At 46.4% G+C, this 19,819-nt stretch overlaps 1 protein-coding gene across 2 annotated transcripts in view; it reads left to right on the top strand.

The window, feature by feature from the left end:
- Positions 1-19,819, top strand: part of Homer2 (homer scaffold protein 2) — a 94,605-nt gene that overhangs the window by 44,062 nt on the left and 30,724 nt on the right. For both annotated transcript variants that reach the window (XM_028754830.1, XM_028754831.1), the window contains exon 2: positions 13,579-13,735. In XM_028754830.1, coding sequence (XP_028610663.1) covers positions 13,579-13,735 — 157 coding nt within the window. The remainder of the gene's footprint in view (positions 1-13,578; positions 13,736-19,819) is intronic.

Here is a 19,819-nt window from a genome sequence, read left to right as displayed (position 1 = left end):
CACACTCACATACACACTCACACACATACATACTCACACACACTCACACACTCACACACATACATACTCACACACACTTACACTGACATACATACTCACACACTCACACATACATACTCACATGAAAACAAAGATGCACACACACTCACACTCACCTTATACATGAACACGCACCTTCCACACACACACACATGAACACACACATTTCACACACAGTCACACACACAGTCTCATGAACACATAAACTCTTTTGGCTTTATACTTTTCTTGTCTTTTATGTTTTGTGGCTCTGAGGAATTCGAGGTGCTAACCAAGCTACATTCTCAGCCCAAACTCACTTTCAGATAACAATATTCTGCTTCATAGACAGAAGTGCCTGTCCTAGGGTTTTATTTCTATGAAAAGACAGTATGACCGTGGCAACTCTTATAAAGGAAACACGTCATTGGGGCTGCTTCGAGAGGTTTAGTCCATTATCATCATGGCGAGAAGATGGCGGCATGTAGACAGACATGGTGCTGGAGAGGAAGCTGAGAAGTCTGCATCTGGATCCACAGGCAGCGGAAGAGAGACCCTGGGCCTGAGCGTCTGAAGCCTCAGAGCCCCCCAGTGACAAGTGACATGCCACTCTCTCCATACCTCCCCACTACAACAACACCACCTCCTAATAGTGCCATGCCCTGTGGACCAATGGGGGCCATTTTCATTTAAACCCCCACAGTGTCGTCCAGCAACAGCATGGCCCCCTTCACCCTCTGCCATCCCTGTCTCTCATTTCACACTTACATATAAGGATTGCATATGCATACATGGCCAGACACATTGCATGGCTCCCTGTCTGAACATCCAGTTACCTGTCTAAGTCGGTTGAGAATAAGGGACGGTTCACTTACTGAGCCCACCTCTTTTCGTACATCTGAGTTCTGACATTTCCAGCTTCCTTTAATGTCTCTCACAAGGCAGGGTGGTTATCAACAAAACCCACCACGCTTTATCTGACACCCTGTTTTTTCTCCTGCACTCCCAGAGGATAATACTTCAGAGTACAGAATTTTAGACTGGTGGGGTTTTTTTTTCCCCTGAGCACATTAAACACCGTACCTCACTGTCATCTTGCTTGTATGGTTTCTGGAGCAAGGTCATTTTTAGATTTTCCCTTTATGAGTAAGGTAGGTTGTTCCTCCCTCACCTGATCTCTTTTTTGTTTTTTTTTTTTGTTTTTGTTTTTGTTTTTTTTTTTTTTTTCAAGACAGGGTTTCTCTGTATAGCCTTGGCTGTCCTGGAACTCACTCTGTAGACCAGGCTGGCCTCGAACTCAGAAATCCGCCTGCCTCTGCCTCCCAAGTGCTGGGACTAAAGGCGTGCGCCACCACTGCCCGGCCCTGATCTCTTTTTAAAGCTTCATTTTTTAATCTGAAGGTTTAGTGTGAGAAGTATTGGTATGCTTTGTTTAGTGTGAGAAGTATTGGTATGTCTTGTTTTGTGTGAGTATTGGTATGCTTTGCTGGTTCTTTTTTTTTTTTTTTTTTTTTGGTCAAATTAACAACAAACTAGAATTACCTGGGAAGAGGGCAAGGCTGTGGGGTATTTTACTGATTGGTGATTGATGTGTGTGTGAGAGAGAGAGCCCAGCACACTGGGCAGGGCCACCCTGGGCATCTGGTCCTTGATTGTATGCTGAGCAAGCCGTAGGGATGAGCCAATGAGCAGCATCCCTCCAAGGTCTCTGCTTCAGTTCCTGCTCCAGGTTCCTGCCCTGAACTCCTGTCCTGACTTCCTTCAGTGATAGATTGTAACCTGTAAGCCAACAGCCCCGCCCCTCCCCTGAGTTACTTTCTCCCCAGTGTTTTTATCATAGCAACAGAAATCCAAAATAGACCCTATGGTTTTCTTTAGCATTTAATTTGCTCTTCTCTGGCATCCTGGCATCCTGGATCTGTGGTTTGGTGTCTGACATTCACTTGGGTAACATTTTATGTCATCCTTGCTTCAAATGGCCCTTCGTGTCTTTCTTCTTCTTGTTGTAGTTCTATTATGCACACTACATAGTTTCCCCTCAGTTCTTGTATTGAATGGGAGTGGTCCCCCATTGCTTTACTCTTTGCTTTACAGCTTCAAAACTTTCTATTGTTATAGCCTTAATCATAGAGATACTATCCTCAGCCCCATCCAGTTTGCTTGTGAGTCCACCCAAGGCATTATTCAGTTCTCTTACAATGTTTGATTATTACTGTCGCCATCGTCACCGTCATCTGTGTGGGGTGCCTGCATGTGCACACCCACTTGCATACGGATATCCACATACATACTGAGGTCAAGAGAAGTTTTGTGGAGTTAGTCCTCTACTCCCGCTCTTACTCACCGAACCACTGCTTGCCCAACGCATGGTCTTCAGTATTCCTGATTGATTCTTGCTTAGAATTCCCACCTCTCTGCTTGATTAGCTGTCTCTTTTTACCTGTTGTCAACTTTCCTCATTAAACCTTTTAGCTTATTAATCACAGTTTTGAACAATCCTGATCTGATCGTTCCAAATAGTCCTTCCGTGTAACTTTGTTGTTGTTGTTGAAAGGTAGACATGACATACAGGATAAAAGGAGCCGCAGCGAGTCGGCCTTCAGCAGTGTAGTGGTTGGCGAAGGGTCCTAACAGCCTCACAGTGGATTCTTAGTCTTTTGGTGGTGTAACATCCCCACTGCTCAGGTGGGACTAGATAGCTGAGGGGCTGGAGTTGTCATTTCCAGTCTCCTGGGTCATGTAGGCTCTGGTAATGTTCCTAGCGGATTAGCTTCCTCTGAGGCAAGCCTTGTGAGAGCAGGGCACTCTGCCTGTGTTTGAAGGCTACTTTCCTCTCCACCTTTCTTAGAAACATACCGGGTTTTTCTTTGATCTTCATTGCCAGAACTTGGTGGGGCTCCTGAAAGTAAATGTGTAAACAGACAGAGGTCCCCTGTAGTCACAACTTTTCTCATTGGTTAACAAAGGTTGTCCAGTGCCCTAGGAGTAGCCTTTAGTCTCTTCCTTTTGCTCACCCTCAGCCCAGGCACTGGGCACCCCTCTGCATTGCCTTTCCTACTGTGCTACTTCTGGGCTCTAAACTCAGCATTTCCCAGCTACTATAAAATATCAATCTTAATTTTTAATTTAATTTTCCTATTAATTTACTTATTCACTTTACATCTTGATCATAACCCCCCTCTCCTCCCAGTCCTCCCCGCAAACAGCTCCTCCCCTTCTCCTCTGAGAAGGGGGAGGCCTTTCTGGATACCAGCCCACCCTGGATAAGCAAGTCGCTGCAGGACTAGGCACATCCTCTCCCACTGAGGTCATACAAGGCAGCCCAGTTAGGGGAACAGGATCCCACAGGCAGATAACAGGGTCAGGGATAGACCTCTACTCCTTTTGTTGGGAGACCCTCCCTGCCATGTAGAACAAGCTGTACATCTGCTACATGGAAGGGGTCCAGCCCATGTATGCTCTTTGGTTGGTGGTTCAGTCTCTGGGAGCCCCTAAGGGTCCAGGTTAGTCGACTCTGTTGGTCTTCTCGTGGAGTTCCAATCTACGCCCGGTCTTTCAATCCTTCCCCCAACAATCCCACCAGACTCCCTGAGCTCTGTCTAATATTTGGTTGTGGGTCTCTGCATCTGTTTCCATCACCTGCTGGGTGGAGCCTCTCAGAGGACAGTTATGCTAAGCTCCTGTCTGCAAGCATATCAAAGTATCATTAATAATGTTAGGGACTGGTTCTTGCCCATGGAATGGGTCTCAAGTTGGGCCAGTCATTGGTTGGCCATTCCCTCAGTCTCTGCTCCATCTTTGTCTCTGCACTTGTTTTAGGCAAGAAAAATTTTGAGTGGAAGGTTTTGGGGGTAGGTCAGTCTTCTTATTCCTCTACTGAGAGTCCTGCCTGACTACAGGAGGTGGCCACTTCAGTGGCCCCTCTCTATCCCCCACTGCTAGGAGTCTCCAATAGAATCACCCTCAGACTCTCTGGAGCCTCCCATATCCCAGGTCTGGCACATCCTAGAGATGCTTCCCACCCCTTAATTTAATTAATCAACATCTTTTTTTTTTTCTTTGTTTCTCTGTATAGTCCTGGCTGTCCTGGGATTCACTCTGTAGACCAGGACGGCCTTGAACTCAGAGATCTGCCTGCCTCAAATGCTAGGATCAAAGGTGTGTGTCACCATGCTTTATGAGTCAGTCTTACTATATAGTTCTAGCTAGCTTGAAATTTTTCTATGTAGACAAGGTTGATCTCAAACTTAAGGTGCTCTTCCTGTCTCTGCTTCCCTGGAGCTGGGATTACAGGCATGTGTCATCACCCGACCCGTTTTGTTATATTAATGAGAGAGCAACAGATCATAAGATTTGACATACTCCAAGGTAAAGTGGGTAAGAGGCAGCAAGGCATGACATCACAAATGAATTCATTGCTACTGATTGGTCAACTTCCTTGTAAATACTTCTTAACAGTATCAGTATAAAACATCAAAGAAAATGCTAGTTTATTAAGAGAGACCACGTATTCAAACATCTAATTTATTTTTTATTTTAGGCGAATATAGATTTCCTCAACATTTAAAACTGAGAACATTATTTTCTTAGTATTTAAAAAAAAACCCTCTTTAGTTAAGATTAGAAATTGTGTTGCCAAGTCACAGCCTTGTATAGCATAAAGTGGGCTATATTGTGTTTCACTGTAGCCTAATATGAAAATCTGTGTGCACAGATGTGTTGTAACAAGAGGAAGGACACAAACTGTTCCTTCAGTGAGATTTTTCACTTGCTTGAATTAGACTGTCCCAGAGATCATTAATTGTGGTGAGTCTGGCAAACTCACCACCTGCTTTCCCAGAAATCATTACTTGGGTGTTTTCCAATTCTGTGTGGCGGGGTTCACAGTATGTGAACTGTAAAATTCTGCTTTTTTTTTTTTTATTCAAAACTTGTTCTGCTCACCTTGATTTTTTTTTTTTTTTTGAAGATAAAGTCTCATGTAGCCCACATTGGCCTCACATTCACTGTTTAGCCTAGGGGTGACCTAGAACTTCTGATCCTCCTGCCTCCACTTCCTAAGTACTGTGATTACAGGCGTGTGCCAGTCATCTGTCTTACTCAGTACTAGGGATTGAACCGAGGACTTTATGGGTGCTCAGCAATCACTCCATCAATTTAGCCATATCCTCGGCCCTGGAGTGGCTTTTGTAATATAATGTTTTAGATGTTCAATATGCTTTCTACAGAATATAATGAGTCTGTACTGAAATCCTAAGGTGCTTTCTGTAGGCAGTCCATAGTGGATAGAATGTCCCATGCGTGCCTAAAGTCGTCTATCAGTGCAGGTTATACACCTACGTGACACTTACATGACAGATGTATGTATCACGTAGCATCCATGTGATTTCCCAGCAGTACTGGGTTGAGAATACCACTTCTTAAAATTGTAATTACATAATCATGGGAACAAATATGTAAATCCATCTAACATTTACCCTACATAGGTACTTTTTAGAAATGCATTTGGAAGAGAAAATTGCTTTGATATAAATTTCCACAGAGCACACAGTCCACAGATGCTGGGCCTGAGATAAAGGCTGATTTCCTTAGCACGGTGGTGTTCAGGAGCCACAGCTGTGGTGTCGTGTCCTACCGTTGGCTTCCTCTCCAGATGCCCTTCCCTGAGCTGCCCAGGGGTCCTAGTGAGTAAGACCCAGACCTCAGGCTAGGAGAGAGGGAGATGTGTTTGGAGGAAGGAGAGGGGTGTCTACACAAGTATGGAGAGGTACCGTTTGAACCTGGAACTGCATTGTAGTGATGAAGCCTCAGCCTTCCCTCACCTCCTCGCCCTCCCCTTAAGCCCTTTGTTACTTTGTATCCTCAGAGAAGCTTCCCAGTCACCCATGGGAATATTTGCTTTCCTGGCTCGTTTCTCTACCACTGGCCATCCTATCACAGTACATGGGCATGGATCAGATGTCCTCCCTCGGGGCAACCCATGGCCTGTGGAACTTAATTAGACCCACACCACAGTAGGAGAACATGGGCTGAGGGCTCTTTAAAAACTGCTCGACACTCCGAGGAATAAGTGGCGTCATTAATCAAGTCTGTCATCGTTCATTGAGGGCACTTGTCTCTTCTACTCTCTGGTGTAAATGTGACCTAAAGGGAAATCCCTGTCTGTGGATGAGGAGGATTTATGACAAATGCCTTTACTCCAAGGTCTCTGATTTATTAGGTGCGATAATTAGCCGTCTGGTGGTATGTAGTAGGAATAATTTAACACACCGAGGTAGCTGTGGTCCACTTGAAGCGGCTCAGACAGGGCACAGAGGTGGGTTTCGGGATCAGGCCTGGCAGGGTCCAGTCTGCCAAGTAGTTGTGCTTTCCTGGAACAAGAATAATTCTTTGTCCCTGAAAATGGGCAGAACTGCCTGTATCATGCCCACAGTATTTTTAGGCTTCTGTTTAGAGTTTGTTCTTGCCCATACATGTGCCTGCATATTTGCTAACACTTCTCTTTTGCCTGCGGTTAGCTTTATAATAATACATTTCCATATCTGATACAGCTAAATATCTCCCATTGCTCTTCATTGTCAGACTTTTCAGGGTTTGGACTTGTTCACATAATGAGTTTTCTATACAAACGACCTTGTCTAGTTCTTAAAATAATCCTGCTGATATATTTATTATATTGCTTACGTATTAATTTAGAGGCAATTGAGATCTTCATACTGATTTTCTTATGTAAGGATGCAGTATGTCATATTTATTAATGATTTCTTCAATGTACCTTTGAAGATTTTACATTTTCTTAATTATTTTTATTTTTGGTGGGAATTGTTTTTTTTTTATTTTTATTTTTAAAAAAAAAATTTTTTTAAGGTTTTTCCAAGACAGGGTTTCTCTGTGTAGCCCTGGCTATCCCGGAACTCACTCTGTAGACCAGGTTGGCCTTGAACTCAGAAATCCACCTCCCTCTGCCTTATTTTTTTTAATATAGTTTTATTTTTGCATACTTCTTAAATAGAATCCTAGACACTGTATTCATTTGATTGATATTATGAATGGAAAATTTTAAAAATTCATTGAAATTTCTGTCTGGCTATTTGTACTCATTGGTTTATTTTTTTTAATTAGTGATTCTACACCTCATCACCTTACTGAATTTTACTATTCACGGATGAAGTCACGTTTGCAAATAGTGGTAACCATACTATTTGGATTTTGTATGAGAGTAGAACCCCAGTGTGCTCGTGAATTAGATTTTCTGCTTGAGAGAATATGTGAGAATCTCTGTCTGTATCCCTCCGCCCCTTGTAGCTCTCTGTCTGGGCTTTGGGTATTTGGCCTTACCGGCAAGAGGCCTGTTAGCCATCTGGAATGCTGGCCAGAGGCCAGGAAAGCAATGTTTCTGGTCCTTGCTTGGTATCCTCAGAGAGAGTGAAGAGTATAACCTGGTAATGTAGGACTGACTGGCGTTTACAAGGCCTTAGGCACCATTAAAACAAAGCAAATGAAATAAAAGTAGATTACACATGAGACTTCATGAGATGCCATGGTAGGACTTCCAGCCAGCAGAGAGAGGAATTTTGGGTCCCAAAATGGCCCCGGTTTTGGCATGGACATAAGTATAGATCCAGAAGTGCTAGAAGACGGGCTGGGACTAGGTTAGTTGTAGAATGCTTGCCTAGCGTGTGTGAGCCCTGAGTGTGACCCGCAGTACTCCCAAAGAACAGAAGTCCTAAAGGAGAGAGCCGAGGGACCGGGGAGATGATATGCTTGCCACACAAGCATGAGGACCTGTATTTACATTCCCCGAACCAATGTAAAAGCCAGGCTTGGTGTGCTCTTGATGGTGAGGTGGGAGGCAGAGCCCTACTGCCTGGCTACCTAGCCTGCCCTATGTGGTGACTGTGTGTCAAACAAAAGGTGGGAAGTATGGGAAGAATGACCCGTGAGGTTGTTCTTTGACTTTTAAAGCAATACACAACACACACACACACACACACACACACACACACGAACAGCAGAAGTCAGTTTAATAACAGGCAGAGCAGGGAAGGTAGTCTGGAGCCTGTGAGGATTCCCAAAGCTTGGAGCTGGTCCTGTGAGGGGTAGAACAGAGAAGGCTGTGTCGCTGGCCGGGTAAGGCCTTACCATCTAGGCTGGGGAATCGCTCCTTAAGGTACTACATGGATGCTTATTTGAAGTTGCTCAAGAGTCAAGACTAAACAGGGAATGTTATGAGGCTTTGAAATGTTTGAATAGCTGCAAAAATAATTTCCGAATCACTTTTTGCAATTCAAATCAAATAGAGGCAGGAAAATAAGAGTCATGAGGCTTTATAGATTTATGTCAGAAAACAGCCAGGCACTGAGCAAGTGAAAGATTATGACAAGTTAAAACCTCATTTTTCTTTCTTTTCTGAAAAAAAAAAAAAAAAAAAAAGTAGGCATGCCAGTTCTTTGCAGAATCACTTCCCATGCAGCCAGAAATCGTTCAAAACCGGAGCGGTAGCTCTGCCGAGGGGTTTTCATGTTCCAAACGTACATATGTTCCACAGAGTGTCTAATTATTCTTGGGGACAATTACTGTCAGGTTCCAAAATGTGTTCAATGAGCAGCGATTGGTGTTTATTCAGCTTTTAAAAGACCATGCAAGGGAACAGTAGGTTATATTGTCTGCCTGAAGAAACATTTCGCCATCCGGAAACATCTGCTTTCTATTTAAAGCTGCAGAGAAGGGAATGTGAGTGTATTTCAAACATACTCCCCGAGCACCGAACACCGAGGAGAGGCAGATGAAACTGGATCCGAAGGTGGTTTCTGGTCTCTGATCCACCTTCTTCGTTGGTCCCTGCTGGGAGGGGCCTGTGGCCTCCTGGGTGGGGAAGTCCTCATTCTGTAGACTCTTCTTATTGTGATTGGCACACATATACAGACCTGACAGTGTTGTCCTACTTACAATATGTTAACCTTCTCAGGTGAGACTAAATTAGCTCTCAAAGTTGGGGTCTGAATTTAAAGCACTCCGGCTGTGTTCTTCTTGCCGCCTGGCATTGTCCTGTGACCCTGAGCTCTGTGTGGAGAACAGTGTCCCGTCCCAGCTGTGAGGAGGATCTGATGAGGATATTGCCATCTGTGTGGCTCACTGTGGACGTCCTGTGAAGGACAGTGTATTAGTCATCTATCTCTCTGTAGTAAACTACGTTAGCTGCCCAAGCCCTATTTCTGTAAGGCCCGAGGCTGAATGCCCCTTAGCTGGATGCAGTCCCATGTCAGGTACTGTAATCAGGTAGGGGCTGCAGTCTCACAGCAAGGCTTGATTGCAGAAGGATCTGGTTTGGAATTCACATGGTTGTTGGCAGAATGCTGGCTCCTGGGGATATGAGAGTGCCTTATAACGTGGGACTCTTAATATTCCCGAAAGCTGGCAAGGGAGAGTCAGCTGAAAACAAGTCACGGTCATGTATAATCACACGTGTGACAGCCTGTGACCTTTGCTGTATTCTGTCGATAAGAGAGTCAGACTAAGTAGTGATAATCTCATGTAGGTGGCTGAAGTTGGAGAATCACAGATTGGGGTCCCTGGGGACTAACTGCCTAAAACAAAACAAAACAAAACAAAAACAAACAAACAAACAAAAAAACCCTAGACCCCTATCAATATCTATCATACGAACAAAGCCAGAGTAAGTCTCACCTTCAAGGGGAGGAGATTACATTGGGAGCCGCAGGAGAAGCTGTGTCCTGCCCACAGCTACTGTGTTAACTATCCTTTCGGGGCATGGTTAACAGGGAGTTAAAGCTTGCAGATATGCCACTTACTGTGTGACCCAGGCAGGCCTCCTGGACATCCTGAGCCTCTCTCTCCCACCTGTACAGCACTTTCTCTACAGGATTATTGTGATCTTAAATGAGAAATCCCATATGCAGAATTTCTAAGCAGTTGGTAAATGTCAGCGCCTGGCTGTTCTTTTCATCCTGGTCTTTTTTTTTTTTTCCTCCTTCTTCTTGAAATAACATTAGACTTTCTGAATATCAGAAGAATAGCTTGAAACTCCCCAGTCCTCTCAGATTGGGCTATTCATGTGGAAATCCCAGTCCTGTGGGTAGCTTGCTGGGCACAGATCTGCTATCAGAACTGCTGTACAGGTCCTGGTTCTGTCCAGTCCCGTCTCCATCCCCACCCCCACCCCCCATCCTCATCACCACCTTTGTTTGCTGGGATCTCAGGACCAAGGAAGGTAGCTCTGTGGTCTCAGTAGGGCCATAGCTTCTTGGTATAGTGATCACTTTCAGGATGGGTGTGGTGGGAAGTCCCAACAGCACCCCTCCTAGGTCTCTCTCTGTAGAAAGCCCAGCTCTGGTGACCAGGCTATGCCCAGGTGAACCCGCTGTACCTCCCCACCTCTAGGTTGAAGTCCTGGAGGCAACTCAAGGTTTCCAGATTCCAGAGCTGAGAAGGCAAATTTAGAGATGGAGGCCTTTCGCCTGAGTGCTCACCTGACCCAAGTTATGCTAAGCAGACAGCAGGCTGCTTTGGCTATTATCCTAAGTCACAAAGCTCTGCCATCTTGCTTTGCCTTCCAGTCTCTCTCCCAGCATCTCTCTCCACTTTGACTGATTGCCTCCAGTCCTCATTCCTGCAGGCTTTAAGGACAGTCCATACAGAAAGTCATTGCTGGAACACAGCAGGCTCATTACTTCTCTCCCTCCTCCCCGATAAGAACACTGCCTCTGCTCTCTGTCCAGAGAACCTCTGCCTCCCCTCAGGCCCCTCTCCTCACCCTTTGCATCCACGGAGCCAATCCTTGCTCCCACTGTTGACCCCCAGAGCTGTAGGAGACCTCTCAGAAGTAGATTGAGTCACTGTCAACTATGTCATTGTAAATGAGGAGACACTAGCTGTGGGGACCATGTTGTTTTCTGAATCCTTGGGTACTATCTAAGGACAGGGCTTCCCCAGGCATTTAGAACTCTTGTTATCCGAGAGGCCCCAGGCCCTTTCACTAGAGAGTCAGGTGTCAGGTGGACAGGCTTGGGAGCTAGTAATTTTAGTAATCATGACAAATCGCTATCATGAAGGTTTAGCAAACCTGTGTCCACACCCTGCATTTGTATACTCAGTCCCAGATCCCCCTCCTCACCTAGGGAGCAGGAGGGGAGGTCCAAAAGCTGGGGCTCCATCCCTGAAAGGTTCTCCTCTCTAACCCACGGGCTACCAGCTAACACTGGGAGAGTGCAGCAGAGATTCAGTATAACTTAGTCACCCAAATTCTCCGTGGCGCCAGCTGCCCACCTGCTTCCTCTCTCACACGTGCAGGCTGTCGCATGAGAACGTTTTTTCTTTACAGTGTTGTATTTAGAGGGTTAGAAAGCTACAGTGCTGGCTGGTGAGTGGCACAGCTGGGCCATCCAGACGTCAGACTTCCCCACATCATATTCATGGATATGCGCTCTGCACACCTTGGCCTCGACAACAGATGTGAAGCATTATGGCAAGAATCTCCCTTTTCTTTCTATAGCTGTCACATAGCCATGGAAGGGTGTGGGTTTGGGGTGAAACCAGTGAGTGAACTTGAGACTTGTTGGAAACGCCTGAGTGACCCACGCTCCTGCTGGTACCTTGCCTGCTCCCTGGGCTGAGAGGGGAGCAGGAATGCCAGCCTTCCGCTGGAATACCAGCTCAAGGAGCAGCTATTATGGGCATCACGCTCTTTGAATACTCTTCCAGATGTTGCTGAGTTCCTCTAACACCGTGCCAATCAATATCCATGATATTATCTGACATGATATATCCCTTGTATGAGACTCGAAGAGTAAATTGCTTTCCCAGAATAAAGTTTCCCCCTGAGAGCTGTGTTTCCAGTAATGAGTCTTCTGCAGGCGCTGGGGGGAGGGTGTGTGTGGGGGGAGATGGGGAGGGGGATGGGCAAGAGCTCAGAGACTCCTGCCCAACCCCTCCCCACTGACAGCATAGCCACTTGAGACTTCCCTGCCCTTTGAACTTGTGTCCACTCAGTGTCCTGTTCTTTATCATCTCTTTTGACATCGCCAGGACTTTGAAGGTTAATTTTACTAATTAATCATACCCCCAGGTTTAATTTTGCATCTTTTATCAATGCTTACTAATCTATAGTGTTTTTGTGGCTTGATTTTTGCATGTCGATGCCCCCCCTCCAATTTGTGTCTTATTTTAAACTTAGAAGACATTTTGAGAATTTGTCTACAAAGCCTTTTTTAAAAAGCAGACTTCCTGATGAGTCTGTTTTCATTTTTTTTGTTACTTTGTTAAGCAGATATCTCAAAGAATGACTGTGCACTGGATTCTATTATAGTTTTAAAATCTGTCTTAGTTATTAACCCCTATTGTCAGGATCTAATTAATTCTCTACTAAACAGAAAGAAACTTAGATAATGTGTTAATTTGGTTAAGTGTTCGTGGGCAGGTGGGATGAAAGAGACATTTAAGTCACAGGAAAGAGACTCAGAAAAGATTAGAGTAGAAGGAGAGTCTGTACAAAACCTGACAGCCTCTCTAAACTGTAGAGTCCTTACAGGTTTCGAAAGCAAATTGGTGATGCTTCCAAGGCTATAAAATAATTCTGTCATTCAAAACAGTTCCTCAAATCTGAGAAATACTTAAATATTAAGCTTTGAATGGGTTACAGAATCCTAAAATTGATACAAATTCTCCCAAAATAAAAGTTTTTAATTTCCTAAAATGAATTAGTTCCAAAGGGTCCATCACCCCCACAAATGCCAACAGGGTGTCAGGAAATAAAAAATAGAACTCTTGACAGCAATGTAAAAACTCTCAGCGAAGAATTTCATTTTAAGCAAATTACTCATTAGGCCAGTTGCCCAGCAGCCTCCAGGTAGTTGCAGCTAAATGGAGTGTAGGCTGCCCACTCTACTCACCTCCTCCCCCTCCTCCTCCTCCTCCTCCTCCTCCTCCTCCTCCTCCTCCTCCTCCTCCTCCTCCCATCCTCTCCATCCTCCCCCTCCTCCTCCTTCCCCTCCTCTTCCTCCTCTCCCTCTTCCCCCTCCTCCTCCTCTCCCTCTTCCCCCTCCTCCTCTCCCTCTTCCCCCTCCTCCTCTCCCTCCCCCTCTCCCTCTCTTCCTCCTCTCCCTCCTCCTCCTCTCCCTCCTCCCCTCCTCCTCTTCTCCCTCTTCCCCCTCCTCCTTCTCCTCTCCCTCTTCCCCCTCCTCCTTCTCCTCTCCCTCTTCCCCCTCCTCCTCCTCTCCCTCTTCCCCCCTCCTCCTCTCCCTCCCCCTCCCCCTCCTCCCTCCCCTCCCTCTCCTCCTCCTCTCCCTCCCCCTCCTCCCCCTCCTCTTCTTCCTCTCCCTTACCTCCTCTTCCTCCTCCTCTCCCTCCCCCTCCTCTTCCTCGTCCTTCTCCTCCTCCTCTTTCCCCTCCTCACCCTCCTCCACCTCCTCAATTGTTCCCATGCATATGTATCTTTGCCAATAAGCTACTTGAAATCTCATGAGATGGTGGGTGGCCTAGACATCATAAATTATACATTAGGTCAGGTTCCATCGATTCACACACACATCTGTCCTGTTGCAGAGAACAGCCCATCTTCACCACGCGAGCGCACGTCTTCCAGATTGACCCCAGCACCAAGAAGAACTGGGTGCCTGCAAGCAAGCAGGCCGTCACCGTGTCTTACTTCTATGATGTCACCAGGAACAGCTACCGGATCATCAGTGTGGATGGAGCGAAGGTACTGGCCTGCCGGACGGACGGTTTGACGTCCTCACTTATTTCATTCCAGAGCAGTTCGGTGCACTTGAAAGATGAAGGGTTCCTGAAGCTGTATCCCCAACCCTGCTGTCTCAACGCAGACCTGCATAACAAACAGAGCGTGGGTTGCAGAACCGTCTGCATAATCACATATCTTGCTCTTTCTTTTCCACCTAAAATCATGGCAAATGAGTAAAAAAAACAGATCTCCCTGTTACCTCACTGTCTCCATAATTAACGTTTTAATGCCCATGCAGAGGTTACTGTGAGAGTCCACGATGATCTTAATTTGTTATGATGGCTTCAGTTTCTTGCTGTTATAGATACTAAGCATTCCCCATGTAGCGAGCTTCCCCAGTCACTCATTTTATACTCATTTTGAATGTTTCCTCGGGGCAGATTCCTACAGGTAATATTATAGGTCACGCTATTAACACTTCACAGCCTCTATGAGGATGCTAGACTATTGCCCCCTGTAATCAATGGGTATTACCTCTAATACGGTTCTGGTATTATTAGACATGGGAATTAATTTTTATTAAATAAGTTAGGAGTATTTCTTCTCTTTCCTTTTTGTGGAGCAGGAGGTTGTGATGTAGCCCAGGCTATATGGGAACTGGAGGCAATCCTCCTGCCTCAGTCTCCTGAGTACCAGAATTACAGGCATGGCCTATCAAATTTGATTTAGTATTTCTTACAATATTGTCTATTCCTGATATTTCATCCCTCTCTGTATTTTGGCCACACTATTTGTGGGATGAAAATAAAGGGATGCCAGCCAAAGTACTATCATGTCCTTAAAAATAAATAAGCCTTCCGCATCAGAGTCCTTCTGCCTTTAGTCTGTGTCCACTGGATATCCACTGGATATTTTCCTGTGCTGACATGTCACCTGATATTCAGTGTTTGAAGGTAAAACCCCCTGATCACCATCTAAACCACAATTCTATTTCTACCTCCTAGTATTTGGCATAAAACCCCCAAACCAGCGTGTCCTCTGGTTTGCTTTTAAACTGCGGCTCTTGTAGCACCAGACATGCTCGGGCCCTGGCAGCATCCCTTTGCTGGTGGCTCCTCATTTACTAACTGGTCCCTCGTGGATTCCTAGTCAGGGCAAGCTTTCCTCGATAGTAGAAAGCAAAAGAGCTGGGAGCTGAGCAGTAGAATGGAGCCTGTCCACTGCATCTCCTCTTAACTAGTAGAGAAAGAATGAGGAAGTCTCCATTAGAGCATCCACTGGTAAGGCAGGAGACCCTGCCAACGCCTCCTCGTCTGCTGCAGCATCCTGGCTCTCCTCCAAGGGTCTCCTTCTGGCTTTCAGCAGCGTGACATCTAGAGATGAAAGTGATTGGTCTCATGGTCCTCTCTTTCTCTTTCGACTTCCACATCTAGGCACAGGTAGTGGGTCTTTATGCTCTTGAGGAGACATGGCAAGCTGCTGCTGGCGCCCAGTTCCTAGGATGCCAGTCCTGACTCGTTGGGTTGGCACAAGGTTCACTCTAGCAACTAAAGCAGCCTTCCCTGACATTTTCCACCCAGGGTGTGTGTGTGTCCCCTCTCATTTCAGAGGACAACAGTTGTTCTGATGAACATCTTAAGAGGCTAAAGAATTAGTTCTCCCATCCACACAGCTAAGATAGAGCATAGGGGATGTGGTATGGGGTGGCCTGTAGCAAGGACATGTGACAGTGCCTGACATGTAATAGGTGTCTCATTTGTAATGAAGGACCACCTGAAGGGTGCCTTGATTTTAAAGTTTTATTTTATCTTATTTTTACTTCTGGGAGGCTCAGTGGGACTGCAGTTGTAATTACCACGGCTCTGTGCTTCTAGCTGCAATTGCTGGGCTCTCTCCAGGACGTTCTGACAGGGATGGAGAATTGAGCACACCTGCTTTCTTTCATCTATAGATTCCGGCAGTACGTCTACGATCCTTAGATGGGTTTGCGCTTCTGTCAGTTCAGTTTTCCACGGATTTATTGGGCTTAACTATAGCTAAAACAGTGTCCTTATAGCAAGTGTGTTGGTTATTAGCTGGGCTTTTAGTAATTTGTCAAACTGTCAGCCGGTGTATCGGTATGCCTCTGCTGTTCTTGGCAGTGTGGTGGAAGGCAGCTGAAATGGCTCTGAGGAGTCAGTCAGATGCAGGAAGGTGAGTTACGTGATAATTATGTAGTAAGGGTAACTCCAGCCTAGTGTGGGGTCGTCACTGAATTAGAGAGCACTTAAGAAGTAGGAATTGGAAACATAGACTGTGAAGCACCGCTGGAATTCAGAGACTAAGCCAGAGCTTCTCAGCTGCCTCCCGCCGTGTCCCTGGTCACCTTATGTTCTTGAAGTCCGCCTAGAGTTCCAGCTTCACCACTGCAGCATGGAGAACTGCGGCAGAGCCTTGTTTGGCAAAGGAAGCAAAAGGCTAAGGAATGTGGGTTACACTTAGTCATTGAATTACTATCCCTGTCGCCAGGAGCTGGGGACAGGGCAGGTCTCTTGTCACAATAGTACTAGATATTTCCAGAACCACCACAGTCCTGCTGGACTCTCCCTTGACAGCATCAAGTAAGATGGACAGAAAACATCAAGAGAGAACCTTGTGCTTCCAGCTTCCATAGTTAGGTGGGGCATGGAGACAGGACCTCAGACCATACCAAGTACTACCACCCAGCTCACCCTTCTTTGCCTCAAACCCCAGCTCCTGTCCTGTCTGAATACTCTAGATTTCTTGCTAGACAACTGTGCTGACAGGAGGCCTGCACTTCTGGGCTCTGGTCTGTCGTCTCCCCTTCTCCATGCAATCAACATGGCTCATTTCTCCTTGTTTCTGAATAGCTGCCGTGGGTCAAGTTCACTTAGGCCTTACCTCCTTCAAGCCGTACATCCAGGCTCCAGATACCTTCGAGCATGGATGCGCCCATGCACTGGGGAAGTATAGCCACCTTGTCTCTCCTCCATCGTTGTATTCTCCACCACACAAGAAGGACTCTTTTTTGTTTAAGGCCTTTGATTGTAGATTTTGATCTGAACTGGGAATGCTAGCTCAGCTCATAGCATAGCTCAATTACCCGAGGCAGGCCTTGGTCCCGCTTCTCTTTGTTAACCTGGTCACATCAAATCCATGGCCTTAAGCTTCTGCTTGGCACACGTAGGCCAAGTGTGCTTCCCAAAGCCCAGGGTATCGATTGCTGGAAAAGCGAACGTGTCCCTCTTGGATGGAGTAGATGGACTTTAGACACAAGTTGCTGGGATGGAAAAGATTCAAAGGTCCTTTTGAGCTAAGGCCACACCAGACACAGTAGCTATTAAACTCAGCTGCTGGAAGAGCACAGGCTCTGCTGAAGTGGCAATGCTGGTGCCAGCACTCAACTGCTGCCATCCCAACCCAAGCATTGCAAGAAATGCCTCTTTCCTGTCATCTCCTGGAGGAAAAAGGCTCAGAGGGCTTCACCGACCTGAGCGAAAACAGGTTGCTTAGGAAGACCTAATTCACACTGTTCTTTCTTTTCTTGAAACACAAACACATTCCCTTTGTTCAGTGACAGTATGGCACATGTCCCTTCCAGTTGTGCCCTAAAGACATGACCTTGTGAAGACCCTGCTATGTGGTACCTCAGTGTTATTCAAGCCCTAGGAGGTGATGTGGATTCCATGTTTGTATATGGACTGCCCAGATACTGGGTTCTTTGCATATGGAGGTAGGAAGAGGTATGCCTGGCTTGCTTGCTTGTCTCAGAGCCCAGGCAGAGTAGGTAGCACCATAGACGTGTCAGAGAGTAAGTCATGATGAGGGAGTAAGCTGTGATGAGGTCAGGCCTGACTGTCCCCTCTCCAGGCCTGCATCAGGTCAATCATGTGCACAGAAGGGCCATTGCCAAGGGCAAGCCAGGTTCACAGATGATGGACAGATGGGGACCACAGAAATACAGCGCCTAACTCCTAGCTTCTTAGAGCCCTGCCATGGCTGTTACAGCTGCATGATTTGTGGTGAGCTTTGCACAGAGCGGCCAGCTCCATTATAAAGAAGCTTGTATTCCAGAGCATTTGTTAATTGAGCCATTGCAGCCTTGATTTCACTGTGCTTTTGGCACTCTTTGTGGACCAAGTTAATCACTGTCATCCATATGAAAAGCTGCCTGTGCCTATGGGCAGGGCCGGCCTGAAGCAGGTGCTCCTCTCAGCTGCACTGGTGACTCTCCTGCCCTTGCCTCTTGGTTATTTATAGGATCACAGAGAACCTACATTAGCAGAGACCTGAGGGGTCGTCCATTCTACAAATATTTAGCAGTGCTCACTGTGCTGAAAGTTCTGCCTGTTCGTGGGGCTTCAAAGGATGGAAGCAGCTGAAACCTTGGAATACTTCGGGTATTCTAAGAATGTGAAGTTGCTTTCAGAAAACACAAGCGGAAGCGGTAAGATGGCTCAGTGGGTGAAGGTGCTTGCTGCCAAGCTTCAAAGGCTGGGTTTGCTTCTCTGGACCAACATGATGGAAGGCAAGAACCAACACACGAAAGTTGGCCTCCATCAATGCACAGTTGCATACATTCTCTCTCTCTCTCTCTCTCTCTCTCTCTCTCTCTCTCTCTCTCTCTCTCAGGTTCCCATCTTCCGCCCACCATTGTTGTTTCCTCTTTTGAAAAAAAAATGTAGAGCCCCTCTGTTAAGAGATTGAGTTTCTAGAATGTTCCTATCACCCAGTAGGTTTTTAATGGATGTCATATTCTTTTCTTCCATTTCTGAGGCACAAAGAGAACACAGGATGGGGAAGGGGCCATCTTGCTAATCCACCTTGGGAATAGGCAGCCCATCTTTTGGTTGCTGTACCTCAAAGTTTCTCATGGGAAACCGCTAACTCCTTCCAGCCTCCAGCTTCCTGGGCTTGGTAATGTTCTCTTCCTACCTGGCCTTCTTCCAAGGCAAGGTCACTGTGTTTGGGGTATCCTAAGAAAACATGGTTCCAGTGACCTGCAGGGACTAGATCTTTTATCAGGACACTGTTCCCTGTGGAAGTAGCAGATGGAACCCAGATGGAGGAGTTGGCTGGCACCCATATCAAAGTTTGTGCCTGGTGCTTTACAAAGTTGACCCTCTCCCCCCTGAACTCTGGTTTCTCCCCTTCTTTCTTCCCTTGTGCCTAGGAGACAGCTCTTCCCTGGTCTGCCACATGTCCCCAGTCTCCTCTCTCTGCCTCGTTCTTCCTCTGCTCTCTCTGCCTCCACCTCCACCTCTGTGTTTCAGCTTTTTCCTCAGTTGCCTCCTGGTGGTAGTTTTCTGTCCCAGGTTCCCTGTTCCCATCCTCTGTATGACAGACCCAACTGTGCTTCCTTGCTTGCTCCAGTCTGCTTGAACCCCACTTCTCCACCTAAGATTAGACTCTAAGCCCAGCCCCCCCTCTCTCTGTAAGCCAGCCCCCTCTTCTGTGCAGTGTGCTTGCCGGTGTCTCAGGACACAGGCTCCTCTCACTCTGAAGATGAGCCTCTAGAACATCTCCGTTAACTTTTATTCTCAATGTATTAATTCTAAGTTGGACACTCATGGTCCCCTACTCAGTTGAAGTAGGTCCTTTAGTACAAAAGCCCTAATCTGCAACTTTTTGTTTAAGTTATTTTCCTTTTTTTATTCACTTTACATCCCACTATCGGCCCCCTCCTCCCACTACCCCCTCACGCAAGTCCTCCTCCAATTCCACCCTTCTCCATCTCAAGAGAAGAACCCTTCCTCTTCTCTTTTGAAAAGGAGAAGACTCCCTCTGGGTGTCACCCCACCCAACTCCCACTACCACCCCCGTACATCGAGTCATTGTGGGACTAGGTGCATCCTCTTCCACTGGGCCAGACAGGGTGGACCATTTAGGGGCTCTGGATCCACAGGCAAACAGGCAACAGGATTAGGGGACAGCCCCCACTCCAATTGTTGGGGGCCAACTCTGCAACTTTATAAATTCATTACAAATTGAGAACAACATAGCAAAGCACTGTGTTGGACTACTGAATATCTCACTGCACTGAACACAGTAACCCACTGAATGTCCCAGCTCACACTGCGCTGTACACACTAACCCACCGAATGT

This window comes from Grammomys surdaster, unplaced genomic scaffold (assembly GCF_004785775.1).
Source record: "Grammomys surdaster isolate TR1022 unplaced genomic scaffold, NIH_TR_1.0 126036, whole genome shotgun sequence".
In the NCBI taxonomy this organism is placed as follows: Eukaryota; Metazoa; Chordata; class Mammalia; order Rodentia; family Muridae; genus Grammomys; species Grammomys surdaster.
This window is presented reverse-complemented; position numbering and strand designations above follow the sequence as displayed.